General features: G+C 51.7%; 2 protein-coding genes across 5 annotated transcripts in view; one reads left to right on the top strand and one right to left on the bottom strand.

Moving 5' to 3' along the window:
* The window catches only part of VIPR1 (vasoactive intestinal peptide receptor 1), a 42317-nt gene extending 40732 nt beyond the window's left edge, over positions 1 to 1585 (bottom strand). Inside the window, exon 1 of one of the 2 annotated variants that reach the window (XM_049862318.1) lies at positions 1265 to 1585. In XM_049862318.1, the coding sequence (XP_049718275.1) occupies positions 1265 to 1333 (69 nt within the window). In that variant the 5' untranslated portion in view covers positions 1334 to 1585. The remainder of the gene's footprint in view (positions 1 to 1264) is intronic. The other variant, XM_049862316.1, reaches the window with a different exon arrangement.
* A 322-nt stretch (positions 1586 to 1907) lies between these two features.
* Positions 1908 to 16859, top strand: part of LYZL4 (lysozyme like 4) — a 136554-nt gene continuing 121602 nt past the window's right edge. For 2 of the 3 annotated variants that reach the window (XM_049862320.1, XM_049862322.1), the window contains exon 1: positions 2246 to 2636. In XM_049862320.1, coding sequence (XP_049718277.1) covers positions 2392 to 2636 — 245 coding nt within the window. In that variant the 5' untranslated portion in view covers positions 2246 to 2391. Of the gene's footprint in view, positions 1969 to 2245; positions 2637 to 16859 lie in introns of those variants that run through there. The other variant, XM_049862323.1, reaches the window with a different exon arrangement.

The raw sequence follows: 16859 nt of genomic DNA, 5'->3' as shown, positions 1-16859 counted from the left end.
AGGCCTGTTCTCAGGACAATGAACTCCCTTTCCTCAAGGTATGCAAGGCACCAGCTAGATGGAGGAAACACAGTGGGTCCTGCCCTGGTGGAAGTGACGATTGGGAGATGATCATGGGACAGAACAGATGTCCAAGATCCCCCACCCTCCCACCCAATCCCCTGGAGCTGGTTCCACATGCTGGAACCCCCTAAGGTTTTAGTCCCTGCCCATACAGTACCCCCAGATTCTTCAAGGACTAAGGTGCGGGTGGGGAGGGAACCAACCTCAGTTCAGGTCTGACTGGGAGAAGAGTGAGCTCCGGGTGTGTGGTCCCCACTTTGCCCATCTGTGAAGTGAGGATAGATGGACTCAGTGAGCCCCGAGGCCTTCCCTATATTTGGAGGGAGATGATCCATGCATTCTCTGTCTTGATCAGGGTCTGCCGCCTGCACCCCAGGTGAGCCATCCACAGACACAGACACACACAGACACACACAAGGGCATGCTCACTCATGGAGCAAACAATACACATGTGTCAGGGGCGTACACATACCTGGACGGGAGGAAGCAGAAGTGGGAGGAAGAGCGAGGCCACTGCTTGCTGTTGGCTCCCTGCTCAGTTCTCTCCTGGCACATGCTGGCCTCTGCTGCTACCACCCGCCTCCCCAACACCTCACTGCCCACCACCTTCCCCCTTGAGCTCCAGCGACTTTCTATTCTGCTCAGTGGGATGACATAGGGAGTGGTCTGCCTGTCCCCCACCTGCTCCCAATGACCCCTTTCCAAGGCCTGGAGGCTCCAGTGCTGAGTGCTCTGAGTAGATGTCACCCCCACACATACACACGATGCCCCACCATCACCTTCAGATGGGCACAGCACACAAGGAGGACCCTCACAGTCTCTCTCCCACCCACGTCTACCGGACCCTCCCTCTCAATCCACCACAGTCTCCGACCTGCACCCGTGGCGCTCCCCATTCCACACACGCCCGCCCGCACAGGGGGGATAGGGCCAGCCACTACAGGGAAGGTAAGTCCGGGGCCCGCCCTATCCCCCTTGTGTTCCGAAGGCGTTGCGCTGAGCCTGCTCTCCGCTGCGCTGGAAGGGACCCCACCTCTGGTGGCTGGATCAGGTCCAGGGTTGGGCGCGGGGGCTGGGATCGAGACGGGGTGCTCCGTGCCCCTTATTCCCCTTACATAGACACGTGTTCAGACGGCCGGGTCCCGCCGCCCCCACTCCACCCCCAGCTGACCAGACTCTTGGCGGCCCGGAGGGCACTCACCGCGGGGCTGAGGGCGCAGGCGAGGGTGCCGGCCAGGGCGCATAGCCAGGTGGTGGGCGGCGGGCTCATGGTCCGCCCCGAGTCTGCAGCAGGCTGCCCCGCGCGGGTAATGGGCGGGCGGGCCGGCTGTGCACCGCGGGGGCAAAGGCCGGGCGCCAGGCTGAGTGGCTCTGCGGCGGTGGCCCCAGCGCTAAGAAGCACTGCTCCAGGCTGGGGCGGGCCCCGGGGGCTTGTCTGATAGGCGGCGGGTCTAGCCAATGGCTCGGTGGAGGCGGGGCCGCTGCGCAGGTAGGGGGCGGGCCTGAGGGGGCACCCCAGCGGGCTGGGAGTCCCCGCGCTCTCTCAGCCAGTCCCACCCCGTCTGCCCTCCACCTGGAGGCATCCATAGCCCTTTGCCCCCTCTACCAGGAGTTTCGCGCTACCATCACGCCCCATCCTTTCCTGCTTGGTTCACGACTGTCCCAAGCGCTTGGAAGCAGTCTCTCATCCTCGCACGCCCCCTCAGCCCCACCCAAGGACTTCCTTTACGTCTAGCTTCGGAGCCACCACCTCCAGGAGGCCTCCTTGCCTGCCTCCCTATTTCCCACTTCCGCGCCTCGGAGGGGTCTTGTGCACCGACCAGACTAAGCGACAGGAAGTGTCACTTATCTTCCCAGGCTTCGGGTTGTGGCTCACGCAGGGCCCTGGGCTGAAAGCGACTGGGGGTAGGTAGGGCACCCTGGAGGATTCCCAACGTTCCCAACTCTTTTGTCGCGCCAAAGAGGCCGGGCTGGAGCAAGCGAGGGCAAGACAGAGGCCGGACTCCGGCCTGCTCTGGGGCGTCCTGGCGCGGAGCGCTCCGCACGGTCTGGGCGCCCCTCCCTTGACGTCCCCGGGGCCTCGCTCCCGGCAGGATGGCGCGTCCGCGCCCTAGCGCGTCTCAGCCAGGGTATCTCCCGAGGGAGGGCTGGACCGAAGTTCCAGCGCCCCCGCGCGGAAAGGGAAGCTCTGACCCCCGCGCGCTGGCCTGAGTTTCTGCGCGCCGGACCTAAAACGAACCCGAGACCGCTTCCACATCCGGTCTTCCTGTTTTACAGCAGGGGAAACTGAGGTTCGGACAGGGGTCAGATCCGGGCCTCCTGCGTCTAATGCCACGCTTCCGAGGTTCCGCAGGTCGGCCGCTAGGGAACGTCGGGCCATTCTCCCTCCACCCTCCATCCCCAGAGCTTGGCTTATTTATCACTAGAATGGGGCGCAGGTTCACCGGCACCGCACCCAAGAGAGCGTCTTTTGAGGCCCATACGAAGGTGGTTGCCTCAGCCTCTTTTGGAGGCCCCGAGCCGGTGAGATCCAGACTGGAGGAGGCGGTGGTTGTTGCCCGGATGGAGAGTAGGTAGGTGGATGTAATGTGTGTGTGTTGGGGGCGGGGATGTTCAGTGCCTTGAGAAGCCGAGACGACTTCGCGTCCCCTGGCGGGTAGCTGGATGTGCGGTCCCTGGCAGGAGATCCAGTGTCAGCCTTGACTGACCGGTCCTTGTGCGCGAGATTCTAGGGGAACCGCTGGCTTCGCTGGCTACAGCGCAGAAAACTTGGGCTGCGGACCTTCTGGGATGGGGTGGGGCTGGAAGGAGTCAGGGGAAAGCGGGGTAGCGGGGAAGGGATGAGCGCCCTGCTCGGTGCCCTTCTTGACTCCGGCTTATTTCGAGTGGCCGCATGTGCTTTCTGTTCTCCCCGTTTTCCCTTCCATCCTCTCCTCTCTCCCTCCCTCTCTTTCTCCATCCTTTCCTCTCTCTCTTCCTTTCTCTCCCTCCTTCCTTCTGCAACAGTTTGCGCTAGGCTGCTAATCTAAAGGCCGTCGGTTTGAACCTACCCTGTGGCACCACAAAAGAAAAGCCTGGCGATCTGCTTCCGTAAAGATTACAGCCAAGAAAACCCTATGGAGCTCAGTTCTACTCTGTAACACATGAGGTTGCCATGAGTCAGAATCCAGTCTAGGGCAAAGGGTTTTTTTTTTTTTTTTTTTTTTTTTATGGCTGTGTGCCAGGCCCTGTACTCTGCACTGGGGGCACAGAGGTGAATAAGACAGGCTGCACTCCTTACCAGAGGGGGACATGAGGGTGTATGTCTGCTCCCCACGACTTCTATCCCCTCCAGATATAATCAACGAGCCTGGACACAGGCCCCTCCCCAGGTAGGGAATGCTGGTGGCACCTCTGCCTGGGCCTTTCAGGGGCTTCTTCCCAGTCCTGCAGTTGAGTGAGTGTTTGAATGGTCGACACCTCCTCAGCCACCCCCACTCCAGGGACCAAAGTTAGATTCAGGAGCCAGAGGTCCTTGCCTCTCCTTGTGGCCCTGACTGTACTCACTTTCAGGTCTCAGTTCCCCAGCAGGGCACTGACTCCCTCATTCTGGGAGTCACCTCTCCTGGCCTGGGTTGTAGGAGCCCCTGGATATGAAATGCAAATCCGTGGGCTTTGGCTATTGTAAACCCTTGTCACCTGTACCCCACAATGCATACACACAGACACACAGACACACAACACCCCACCTAGCCAGCTGCAGAATGCTGAAATCCCACCATTAGCCCTGGCCTGTTGAAGTTCCTGCTCTCTCTGAGGACAGGGGTCTTGGGTACTTGAGAACGTATTGAAGGGGATGAGGATTAGGGCAGGATGAAGCTAGACTCCATTTTGCCATGTGACCATCAGGCCATGTACAGGGAGGTCGGTGGAGGGATTGAGAGGGCTCATGGGGGAGGGAATCTTAGGGCTACCAGCTGAGCATGGGCTGCCCTTCCCCATGCTCTGGAGAGTGGTCCACACTCAAACCCCTGTTCAGCTTGAGGGCTAGAAGGCCAGGCTGGAGACGGGCCTTCCAGTCCTCAGGCTCCCAGCAAGGGAGTGGATGACTGACTCAGGGGGAATAGTTTCCCTGTAGATTCTTTGCAATGAAAATCACTCTTTGTTCTTTCAGAATTGTTCCCTTGGGGAACCCGCCCTTTCTTATCTATCAAAGGGCACACACACACACACACACACAGAACAATCAGAAGCAAAAAGTAAAGCAAGAAAAAGACAAAACAAAAAACAAGCAAACAAAACAAAAAGCCTACAAAAATTCAACCAAGGCTAAATCTGAACATGTCTCTACTGATCACTCTCACATGCCCTGTCCTGTGTCCTGTGGCACCTGGGGTCAACCACAGGCCCACTCTTGAGTCCTGTGGGATCTGACAAGGAAGGGCTCCTTTGCTGGGGTGGGGAGGGGTCTGGGAAGGCTTGTGGGAGGGGGGAGTGCTGTCAGAGCAGGAGGTGGAAGGCGGGCAGGCTACCAGTGCGGGGTGGGGTGGGGTGGGAAGCAGGGACTTAGAAGCTCTGTTACATGTCCCCCCCGCCCCATTCCAAAGCCTGAGACTCTTTGCAGTCTGTCTTTGCCTCACCAGTCCAGGCTTGGGAAGGGTCTTTGTTTCCCCATGTCCCTCTTGCACAGGTTCCCCACTGGGGTGTTATATTCTGGGTCTCCTCTCCTAGATCCCTGGAACCAGCCTCTGGCCCAATCTCCGCTTTCCAGATTCTGGAATCACAGGGATGCAGAGGCTGTAGGAGGTGGAGGGGAAGAGAGGCAGAGCCACTTGCCATCCCCCATGATGACAGGCACGGTGAGGAGGAAATCGGCAGTTACTCACTGGGAGCTTGCCTGGCTTCCTGGCTGCCTGCCTCATCCCTGGGGTGGCATCCACCCTCGCTTCCCCCAGCCCTTCACCCACCTCCCAGAGTCGTGCATTTACCGCCTTCTTGGCTCCCAGCTCGGAAAGGCAAAGGTGCTAAGTTCTGTGGTGGTGTGGGAGGGATGGCTGGGGACCACAGTGTGGCCTCAGCCTGTGTGGCGAGGGTCAGGAGGTGAGGAAATGATCTGACCTGAGCATCACTGCTTCAGGATCCCCTACCAGAGCTGCCCACATTGCTGTGTGGCTGTAGGCAAGCTTTGCCCTCTCTGGGCATTTAAGCTAAAGGGACTTGGACCTTTAAGTCTTTTATCCATCAAAAGCAGTGGGTTAAGATGGAGCTGGGAGTGCGGGAGTGTGGAGGGTGAAGGGACCTTGTGAAAGATAAAGGGGGAGGAAGCTGGATTGGCAGCAAGAGCCTCAGACTGCAATGTTGATCTGATAGTCTCTGTCAACCCAACAGGGAGCCCCAGAGCACACAGAAAGCTTAGTAGCCCCACTGTGCTCAGTCAGTGGCTGAGGCTGTCAGGGAGGACAGCCTGGGCTTAGATGCTGTGGTGCACCCCAAAGACACTGCAGCAAGAGGCTGTTAGCTCACTGTATTCCTGATAACTGAATGGCATGTTCTTTCTTGAAGGGCCGTGTGCCTTTATGGCTACCATAGAAGGGAAACTGAGGCATGGAGAATGGCTCCTTGGGATTGAAGGTGGTAGGAGAGCTCCTTCTCCAGAGGATAGAGGAATAGGAGACCTGGGTCCTGCCTTTGGGAACCCTTGTCGGTACACAGAGAGGGATGGCCTGGGAAGGAATTCCTCTCCTCACCATCCTAGGGCTCCATTTGGTCCGGGGGGTCAGAAGTCTGTCATCATGCAGCTTGAAGGGGGGGTCATGGTGCGGTGAGTCTTGGAGGGGAGGACCCTTCCCCCCTGTTTACTCTCCAATAGCAGCTGCAGTCTCTTAGTCAAATGCTCACTGCAATATCTATGGGTGTCTGTGTGTGTGTGTGAGGGAATACTATGTACAACTTCATGGCAATAATTTGAACATCTAGGTGAAACGGATGTTTTTCTAGAGAAATATAGTTATTAAGTTTACCCCTAAAAAAGATATTGGGCCCAGATGATTTTATATAAGAATTCTATAAACCTTAAAAAAAAAAAAAATTTTTTTTTTTTAAGGAGTTGATAATCCCTAAGTAATCAAACTTCTCCAGACTGGCAAAGAAGATGGAATGTTTCCCAACAGACTCTATGAGATATCATAATGCTGAGACAAGGCCAGAATAGCACAAATAAAGAAAATTGTAATGCCACATAATAATATTTAATGGTATTAATAAATAAATTTATATATTAATTTAATTGGATGTTCATGTATGAACATAAAGGCAAAAATTATTAAGCAACAACATATGAAGGTCAACCAACTACAGAGATATCTCACTTCCTGAACCTGAACTAAGACAATCCAGACAAACCATGACTGTTCCAAGGGGGCAGAGTTGAGGCAGGTGTAGTCATAGCTGATGTGCCTCAGGCATATCACTGCCAGCCACTGCCTGTGAGGTTAGGATACCTGAGCCTAGGAGATGTGTCTGCAGAGGCCGGTCTCTCCTGCCAGATGGAAGTCAAGATTGGAGGCAAGGATCTGGGGTGGGAACACGGAGGCCGCTCTGGATAAACCAGATGTCTGCAGAAAGAGATGAACCCGAAGTCTGGGCTTCCGTGGGTGGAGAAGGCAGAGCCCAGCCCAGCCATGGGAAATGCCAGGCACAGTTATTATCCTGGACCTTGCAGACAGGGTGGGAGCATCCAGCTGACTTCTTTTTTCCCCATCAGGAGGACCAAGGCTTTGACCTGAGGGCATCGTAGTGGCCACTGTGTAATGCTCTGGACTGCAAGTGGGCTCCAGGACTCGGGCCAGGCTGTGACTTGAAGACTGAGCAGAGAGAACAAGAGACCTGTGCTAGACTGAGAGAGCCTAGCTCTGGTCCCTCCTCTGTCCCTCATCCTGGCCACAGATGTCCAGCAAAATGGTCTCCAGGATTTGTCCAGCCTGAGCATGCCCACAGGCAAACAGCCATATTCACTTGTTTTAGGTTCTGTTGAGTCGATTCCAACTCATAAAGACCCCATGCACAGCACAATGAAACAGTGCCAAGACCTGTACCATCCTCACAACTCTTGCTGTGCTTGAGCCCATCGTTTTAGCCACTATGTCAATCCATCTCGTTGAAGGTCTTCCTCTTTTTGGCTGACCCTCTACTTTACCAAGCATGATGTCCTTCTCCAGGGACTGGTCTCTCTTGATAACATCTCCCAAGTACGTGAGACAAAGTCTCGCCATTCATGCTTCTAAGGAGCATTCTGGCTGTACTTCTTCCAAGACAGATTTGTTTGTTCTTCTGGCAGTCCATGGTATATGCAATATTCTTTGCCAACAGCATAATTCAAAGGCATCAATTCTCCTTTGGTCTTTATCATGTCAAGCTTTTGAAGGCAGATGAGGAGAATGAAAATACTATGGCTTGGGTCAGGCCAAGCCATACTCACTAAAATGTTTCTTATTATCATCTATATTACTGTGGTTATCAGAACCCCAGCTCTGCTGTCTGACACCACCAGGAATGTGTGTCACCCTCCCTGTTGTGATAGGCCATTTTAGGGTCTTGAGGCCTTAAAGAGAGTGGCACAGACCTTGATGGCAGCCTATAAGTTGCAAGGTGGGTTGTTGCACCACCACTGGGTACGGGCTATGGTCTACAATCTGGGCTGTGGTACAGCCAAGCCCAGGCCCTGCTGGAGCCAGAAGCCCTTTCCCTTCCTTTCTTTTGACTTGGGTGGGAATCTCAGTCCACCAACTCTGAGGTACAAGAAACATACTAAGCTAAAAACTAAACAAGCTGCTGTCGAGTCGATTCCGACTCATAGTGACCCTACAGGACAGAGTAGAACTGCCCCCTAGGGTTTCCAAGGAGTGCCTGGTGGAATCAAACTGCCAACCTTTTGGTTAGCAGCAGTAGCTCTTAACCACTATGCCACCAGGGTTTCTACAAGAAACATGGCTTGTCTTTATTTCCTAGAATTCGAATTAATTTGGGGGGCTTGTAGCCAGCCTCCTTGTGCACACTGCAACCCTACCTGAGGTGGGAACAGGCAGGGAGTCCAGTGCTGCCCAAGGGAGGAAGTCTCGGGGGGGAACCTCAGGGAAATCCTCCCTTCTCCTCCTGCAGGGCCTCCAGACAAAGGCCTGACCAGGAAATTACTTCCTCCCCAGCCTCAGCCTTCCCTTGCAGTGAGAGATCTACCCAGGAAAGGGATTGTTTCCAGGGAGAAGAACCACCAAGACCACCTTAAGTTCTCCTTGAAAAGTTGGGTCCTACTGGTCACCCCATGCTTGTCCTTCTCCCCAACAGGCTGGGACAGAGCTGCCTTAGGCTGAGGTGGTGCCTGCTCTGAGGAGGGAAGTGCTTTCCTCCTTGGAAGGAAATTTGGAGGAGGAAACGCTTAGTGAGGAGACAGCAGGCCTCAGAAGGAGGCTGAGGGTCTGTGACCAAGGAAATCAAGCTGGAGGTGCCTGGCAACCCAGCTACAGAGAAAAAGCCGGTTGCGAGGGATCATTTGGGCAGAGCAGGGAAGCAGGTCTGGAAGATGCAAGAAGAGGGGAGAAGAAGGATTCGGAAGGAGAGGTAGAGAAGGAGGAGTGAGGAAGAGAGGGTAAGGAAGAGTGGATAGAGGGAGGAAAGGGGGGGCAGGAGAAAGGACTGAGCAAGGGAAGGGGAGGAAACCCAGTGCTGGGGTGAGGAGGGGGAAGGGATGCCTTGTCTTGCAAGCCCTTTCCTGTCCCCTCCCTCCCATCTTTTGCGTCCTGTCTCAGGTCTCCGTGGAGTGGTCATCTCCTCCCTGGCCTGCTCACCTTCTCACTGCTGTACCTTTCTCATAATCCCTGGCTGCCTCTTGGCCCCCACTTCCCAATCTCAGCAGCCAGGTTAAGTGTTATTATTATTTTTTAATCTATTAAGAAGAACTTCAAAATATACAAGGTAGATAAAGTAATATAATGAACTCCCACTTACCCAATACTTAGCTTGCTTCTTCTGTGCCCCCAACCCGACTTCGATGATTTGAATTGAATTACAGATTTTCGTTTTATCTGTCAATATTTCAGTACATATTTAAAGGATGTTGTTGTTGTGTGCCGTCGAGTCGATTCCGACTCATACAGACATTATAGGCCAGAGTTGAACCACCCCTTAGGGTTTCCAAGGCTGTAATCTTTATGGGAGCAGGTGACCAGGTCTTTTCTCCCACAGAGTTTCTGGGTGATTTCACTGCTGGGTGGATTTGAACATCCGATTTTTCGGTTAGCAGCTGAGTGCTTAACCATTGCATCAGCAGGGCTGCTTAGCTAAAGGATAAAGACCAAGCATCAAGCCTGTTGCCCAGTTGATTCTGACTGGTAACAACCCTATAGGAAAGAGTAAAACTGCCGCATAGGGTTTCTAGGGAGCAGTTGGTAGATTCGAACTGCTGATCTTTTGGTTAGCAGCTGAACTCTTAGCCACTGCGCCACCAGGGTCCCATCTAATGGATAAGGAAGGACTCTTAAAAATAATAACCACAATATCATTATCACATAACACCTAAACCTCCCCCCGCCAAATTCCTTAATAATACTAAATAATCGGTCATCACTTTGAGCCTTGGTGGCATAGTGGTTAAGAGTTCAGCTGCTAACCAAAAAGTTGGCAGTTTGAATCTCCCAGCTGCTCCTTGGAAACCTTATGGCCAGCTCTATTCTGTCCAGATGAGTTGTGGAATGACATCAAAGACATCGTCCATGAAGAAATCAAGAGGTCATTAAAAAGACAAGAAAGAAAAGACCAAAATGGATGTCAGAAGAGACTCTAAAACTTGGTCTTGAACTTCGAGTAGCTAAAGCAAAAAGAAGAAATGATGAAGTAAAAGAACTGAACAGAAAATTTCAAAGGGTGGCTCGAGAAGACAAAGTAAAGACATGTGCAAAGAACTGGAGATAGAAAACCAAAAGGGAAGAACATGCTCAGCATTTCTCAAGCCAAAAGAACTGAAGAAAAAATTCAAGGCTTGAGTTGCAATAGTGAAGGATTCCATGGGGAAAATATTAAACTATGTAGGAAGCATCAGAAGAAGATGGAAGGAATACACAGAGCCACTATACCAAAAAGAATTGGCCGACATTCAGCCATTTCAAGAGGTCCTGAAGGAAGAAGTCCAAGCTGCACCGAAGCATTGGTGAAAAACAAGGCTCCAGGAATAGACGGAATATCAATGGAGATGTTTCAACAAACTGATGCAGCGCTGGAAGTGCCCACTCACCTATGCCAAGAAATTTGGAAGACAGCTACCTGGCTAGCTGCCTGGAAGAGATCCGTATTTAAGCTTATTACCAGGAAAGGTCATCCAACCAAAGGCAAAAATTATCGAACAGTACCATTAATATTACATGCAAGTAAAATTTTGCGGAAGGTCATTCAAAAGCAGCTGCAGGAGTATATCAACAGGAAACTGCCAGAAATTCAGGCTGGATTCAGATGAGGACGTGGAACCAGGGATATCATTGCTGATGTCAGATGGATCCTGGCTGAAAGCAGAGAATACCTGAAAGATGTTTACCTGTGTTTTATTGACTATGCAAAGGAATTCAACTGTGTGGATCATAACATTGCGAAGACTGGGAATTCCAGAACACTTAATTGTGCTCATGAGGAACCTTTACATAGATCAAGAGGCAGTTGTTCAAACAGAACAAGGGGATACTGGATGGGTTAAAGTCAGGAAAGGAGTGTGTCAGGGTTGTATCCCTTCACCGTACCTATTCAATCTGTATGCTGAGCAAATAATCCAACAAGTTGGACTCTATGAAGAATGGGGCAAAAGGATTGGAGGAAGACTCATTAACAACCTATGTTATGCAGATGACACAACCTTGCTTGCTGAAAATGAAGAGGACTTCAAGCACTTACTGATGAAGATCAAAGACCATAGCCTTCAGTATGGATTAAACCCATTGCGGTCCAGTCAATTCTGACTCATAGCGACCCTATAGGACAGAGTAGAACTGCCCCGTAGAGTTTCCAAGGAGCGCCTGGTGGATTGAACTGCCGACTTTTTGGTTAGCAGCTGCAGCTCTTAACCACTACACCACCAGGGTTTCCTCAGTGTGGATTACACCGCAACATAAAGAAAACGCAAATCCTCACAACTGAACCAATAAGCAACATCATGATAAATGGAGAAAAGATTGAAGTTGTCAAGGGTTTCATTTTACTTGGCTCCACAATCAACACCCATGGAAGCAGCAGTCAAGAAATCAAAAAAAGCATCGCGTTAGGCAAATCTGCTGTGAAAGACCTCTTTAAGGTGTGGAAAAGCAAAGATGTCACCTTGAAGACTAAGGTGCACCTGAAACAAGCCATGGTATTTTCAATCGCATCACATGCATGTGAAAGCTGGGCAATGAATAAGGAAGACTGAAGAAGAATTGACGCCTTTGAATTGTGGTTTTGGTGAAGAATATTGAATATACCATGGACTGCCAAAAGAACAAACAATTCTGTCTTAGAAGAAGTGCAACCAGAATGCTCCTTAGAAGCAAGGGTGGCGAGACTGTGTCTTACATACTTTGGACATGTTATCATGTTATCATGGAGAAGGACATCATGCTTGGTAAAGTACAGGGTCAGCGAAGAAGAGGGACACCCTGAACGAGATGGATTGACATAGTGGCTGCAACAATGGGCTCAAGCATAACAACGATTGTGGGCATGACACAGGACTGGGCAGTGTTTTGTTCTGTAGTACTTAGGGTCACTATGAGTCGGAACTGACTCGATGGCACCTAAACAACAACATGAGTTGGAATCTACTAGATGGCCAAGGGTTTTGTTCTGTTTTAGTCATTATTTAGTTTTCAATCCTTGCCTTAAAAATGTCTTAAAAAAAATTTTTTTTTTAACCAATTGTCTGTTTAAATAAGGTTCACACATTAGAATTTAGTATGGAGGTCCCCTCCATCTCTCTGCCTGTGTCTCTGTTTTCCTTGCAAGTTCTCTTTGAAGAAACTGGGTCATTGGTCCTGTACAATAGCTTCCCACTGTCTGAGTTTACTGACTGCGTCCCGGGGTGGCGGTTTGAACCCACCCTATCACACTGCAGAAGGCCTGGCAACCTGCTTCCTTAAAGGTTACAGCCAAGAAAACATTACGGAGCAGTTCTACTCTGTAACACGTGGGGCTGGATAGCAGTGAATTTGGTGCTATTGAACATATTCCTCTAAGTCTGATTATTTTAAAACATAAGTGAGATCCTGTTGCTTCTTAGTTCAAAGTGCTGCTCACTGGTGGGAAAGGCTCAGGTGTTTTCAGGGCCTGTCTGCGATTCCCGCATCACCTCCCCTTTACCTCTGTTCTCATCTACTCCAGCCACAATGACCTCCTTGCTATTCCTAGAACTTGCCCTTCTGTTTAGTATCTTTGCACTGGCTGTGCCCTCTACCAGGAATGCTCTGCCCCAGGTATCCCCAAAGCTCCCTCCCTCTCTCCTCAAGGCAGCCTACCCAGCCCCCCCTGTTTAATGCCGTGAACTCCTCCTCCCCTCAAATTCCTGAGCCCCCTTACTCTGGACTTATCACCTTCTAAGTTGTATGTCATTTAATTCTTTGTGAGTTTACTTTGTTACGTTTATTATCTATCTCAACCGGGTAGAACATAAGTTCCACAAAGGCAGCAATTTGTAGCTGTTTGGTCCGTCAATGTATAGCATGTCCCTAGAACGGGGCCTGGCATATGGAAAGGCCTCTACTCATATTTGTGGAATGAACGAATGAATGAATCGTCCTAAAACCCAAAGCTGATGCTGTCCCTCCCTCGGCCCCAGGTTTCTGACGCTGTCTTCTCACCTGGCTCTGCGGGAAACTCCTTTGGGGTCTTCCTTAGCCCGGCCTTGGAGGCTCTGTACTACCTGGGTCCTTTGCTTGGGCCGTTCCTTCTGCCAGGATGCTTCCCCCACATTCATTCTCAGAGGAGCCTCTGTCATGCTTCAGGGCTTTGATCCATGTCAGTCACCCACTCTGGGGGGCCGCCTGGGGGCCACTGCTGGGATGACAAGCCCAGAGCCAGTGTTAGTGAAGCTCCTCCAGGAGGCTTTGCTAGCTTTGATTTATCTCTGATTCCAATCCTTGGCCAAGCCTGACCCCTGCCCCTAGGCTGATCCAAACCCTAGGCTGACCTCTAACCTGATCACAGGCCTCCTCCCAGAGTGCCCTCTGATTCCAAGCTGACCCTTAATCCTGATCCTAGGCCTTGGCCCAGCCCAGCCTGACCCCTGACTCCAATCTGACCCCTAACCCTGATCATAGGCCTCTACCCAGCTTGATCTCTGAGCCCAGGCTGACCCCTAATCTTGATCACAGCCCCAGCCCCACACAGGGCACAGGAGAGGGGTGAGGATCACTCTGGGGAGTGGGAGAGTGTGGCTGGCACCTAGCAGGCAGTGTCCTTCTTTGAGTTTAGCACCCTGAGAAGGGAACCAGGGCCTCAAGTCTGGGAGTCTCTGGGGCACATGGGGGCTGTTCTCACACCGGCCCTTCCTCCACCCACTCCTTCCCTTGGGCTCCCAACCCAGCGGGTGCTGCCTTCCTGGTCTGTCCTGGTAAGGGGCTCTGAGACCAGACACCTGGGGAGGGAAGAACCGGCCAGACCAGCCCACACCTCTGTTTGCACAGGTCTGGGTAAAAATAGCCTCAGCTGTTCAAGCCTCTCTCACTTCCTCCCTAGCCTGGATCCTGCCCAGGCCCTAGTCACTTGCCAGCAGTCCCTGCCCCTTGGCCTCATCTCACCTAGGATGGCACAGGGCCCAGAGGGATGGGAACAGGTGCACTGACAGCCTCAGCAGCTCTGCTGCGCCTAGGAGAACACTTACACCTGCCACCACCTCTAGGAAGCTGCCTAGATTGGTGTCGGTTTCTCTTGCCTCGTGGGGGCTCCAAAGTGGAGATTATAAATCCTCCCCTTTGAGTCTAGACCTAGCTCTGTCCTCCCCAAGGGGGAGGAAAAGAGGGCCGGGGGAACAAGGAGGAAACTCAGGCCCTGCCCTGAGAGCCCCAGGCTGGCTGGGGAGACCAGAATTCTCTGCAGGGGTGAGGTAGGGTGTCTGTGGGGGCTGCAGGGTGAGGCTCAGCCACTTCTGACCGTGCGGATCAGAGGAGGGGCGCAGCACTGTGTGCTGAAGAGAGAGGAGGTCTTGGACTGGCTGCAGCAGAGGACTTGTGTGTGTGTGTGTGTGTGTGAGTGTGCGCGCGCGCACGCTTGTCCCCTCTAGTCGGGGTGGGGAGGAAGCAGAGGCAGAGGTCATGCAGACTGGAGCCTAGGCCACATTGAGGGCAATTGGGCACCACTGCAGGACCATGAGGAGGGTCGCGTCCCAGGAAAGTACAGAGCTGTGTCCATAAAAGGAATGGCCCACCCCTAGTTTACGGAAAGTGCCAATTCAAGGGGCAGCTTGGGTCTGAGATTCTCTTCATCTGGGGTCAGACTAAAGCTGGGGTCTCAGCCTCCCTGCCCCAGGGATGGGCTGGACACATCCTACCACGGCCAGGTCTGCTCTAGCCTGGCACATGCTGGCCACTCCTCAGCTGTCAGAGCCACTTCCCTCGTCCTCCAGATGTCAGTGTGGAAAACACCCCCGTGTAGAATGTGTCTGTTATCCAGCACCCTTCTGCTTACACCATCTTGATTTTGGGGTGGAAACTACAACTCTTTATGAGGTTCAGTAGTTGGGCGAGGGTCATCCTTCACTCTGGCTCCAGTGGTGTGTACTTGCCCTGGGCCTGGCCAGTGAGAATCAGGGCGATGGTCACATGCCCCAAGCTGGGCAAATGAGCATTAACCCTGAAACTTTTGCTGAAATATGGGAAAAGAAGCATGCTTTTCTGCTATTATGCCAGGAAAATGTAAGCCACCTACCGCTGTGGTCATGTTTACCTGCCTGAGATTTGAGACAATACATAAGAAATAAGATTCAAGAGAAGGTGAGAGAGAGATTCCTGATGACATTGCTTGAGCCCCTTGATCCAGCTGGGCCTAAAGCATGTCATCATGTTGTTGTCATTAGTTGCTGTTGATTCTGACTCATGGCGACTCCATTTGTTACAGTGGGAACTGCTCCGTAGGGTTTTTTTGGCTGTAATCTTCACAAAAGCAGATTGCCAGGCCTTTCTTCCATGTCACTGCTGGGTGGGTTTAAACTGCCAACCTTTTGGTTAGCAGCTGAGAGCAAACTGTTTGTGCCACCCAGGGACCCCTAAAGCTAGCCTACCCATGTGCTTTCCAGGTTCTGAGCTATAAATCCCTGCTTTGCTTAAGCCAGTGTATGCCGGCTTTCTGTCACTTGAAATGGAGAGAGTCCTAATACTGTGTCCCCAGTGATACTCCTTCTCTCCAAGTTGTTTGGGACAGCAGAGTGCAGGAGTCCATATTGAGGAGGAATAAGAAAGGAGTAAGGAGTAAAGGCTTGTTTTAGTTCTGTGACCAAAAACCAAAACCAAGCCAGTTACCCTTGAGTTGATTCTAACTCGTGGTGACCCCATGTGTGTGAGAGTAGAACTGTGCTTGTTAGGGTTTTCTGTGGCTGATTTTTTCAGTAGATTGCCAGGCCTTTCTTTCGAGGCACCTCTGGGTGGACTCGAACCTCCAACCTTTTGTTTAACAGTGAGCACAGTAACCATTCGCACCACCCATGCAGGGAGAGGCATGTCCTATGAATCTTCATGGTAACCTCCTGACCTGTGGAGTCTTCTTCTGGGTCTGGTGCTTTTTCTTTTTTGTCTTAATATGATTCTGTGCTCCATCTCCTAATAGTGACTGGAGCCAATGTGGTTTTCCCAGGCATCCCCTTCAGTCCTGCTAGCATTTGCTGCTCTTTCGTAGTGAGGAGTGTCTTGAGCTGGCTTTCTGCATCTCCTCTAGCCCAAGGCCATCTGTTTGCCGTCTAGAAGAAATCCTGAGAGTCTGTGTGTGCTGAGAGCCTGCACAGGATCTTACTGGCAACACGGGTCTCTCTTTCTTTAGATCATTTCCATGTAAATGCTGTCAGGAAAGAACATGTGGGGAGCAGTTTCAGATGCTGTATTAGTTAGGATATAGCTTCAGCTAACGTGATAAAAAAAAAAAAAATGTGAGACCAAAAAAAGACAGTGGGTTAAATGAGACAGAAGTTTCTTTTTCACATAGAAGCCAGAGTTGGTATGGGGGCTCGCACTGTGATGTTAAGGGCCTGGGATCCTTCTACCTTGCTTCTCTACCATCCTTTGGATGTTAATTACCCTGTATCGGTTATCTAATGCTGTGTAACAAATTATCCTGAAGTTTAGTGGCTTCAATAAGTGACTTATTACCTCTCACAGTTTCTGTGGTTCAGGAATTTGGGAACAAGTTGGCTGGACTGTTTTGGCTTGATGATTTTCATGTGTTTGTAATCAGCTGTCAGTGAGGGCTGCAGTTATCCGAAGGCTGGACTAGTGTTGGAGGATCCACTTTTGAGGTGGCTCACTCACATGGCTATTGGCAGAAGGCCTCAGTTCCTCTCCACCTGGATCTCTGTGGTAGGCTGTTTGAGTGTCCTGATGATGTGGTGACTGGCTTCCCCAGAACAAGGGATTCAAGAGACCAAGATGGAAGCTACAATGCCTTGGAAGTCACACACCGTCCCTTCTGTCATATTCTATTGGTCACACAGGTCAATGTGGGATTTAATGTGGGAGGCCCACAGAAGGGTGTGAGTACCAGGGGATGAAGATCCTTGGGCCAAGTTGGCTCACCACCACTTCTGCATTTCAGCTAGTGGGAAAGGCAAA

Source organism: Elephas maximus, chromosome 20, assembly GCF_024166365.1.
Source record: "Elephas maximus indicus isolate mEleMax1 chromosome 20, mEleMax1 primary haplotype, whole genome shotgun sequence".
Lineage (NCBI taxonomy): Eukaryota > Metazoa > Chordata > Mammalia > Proboscidea > Elephantidae > Elephas > Elephas maximus.
The sequence above is the reverse complement of the archived record's forward strand: the minus strand, read 5'-3'. Positions and strand labels throughout refer to the sequence as shown.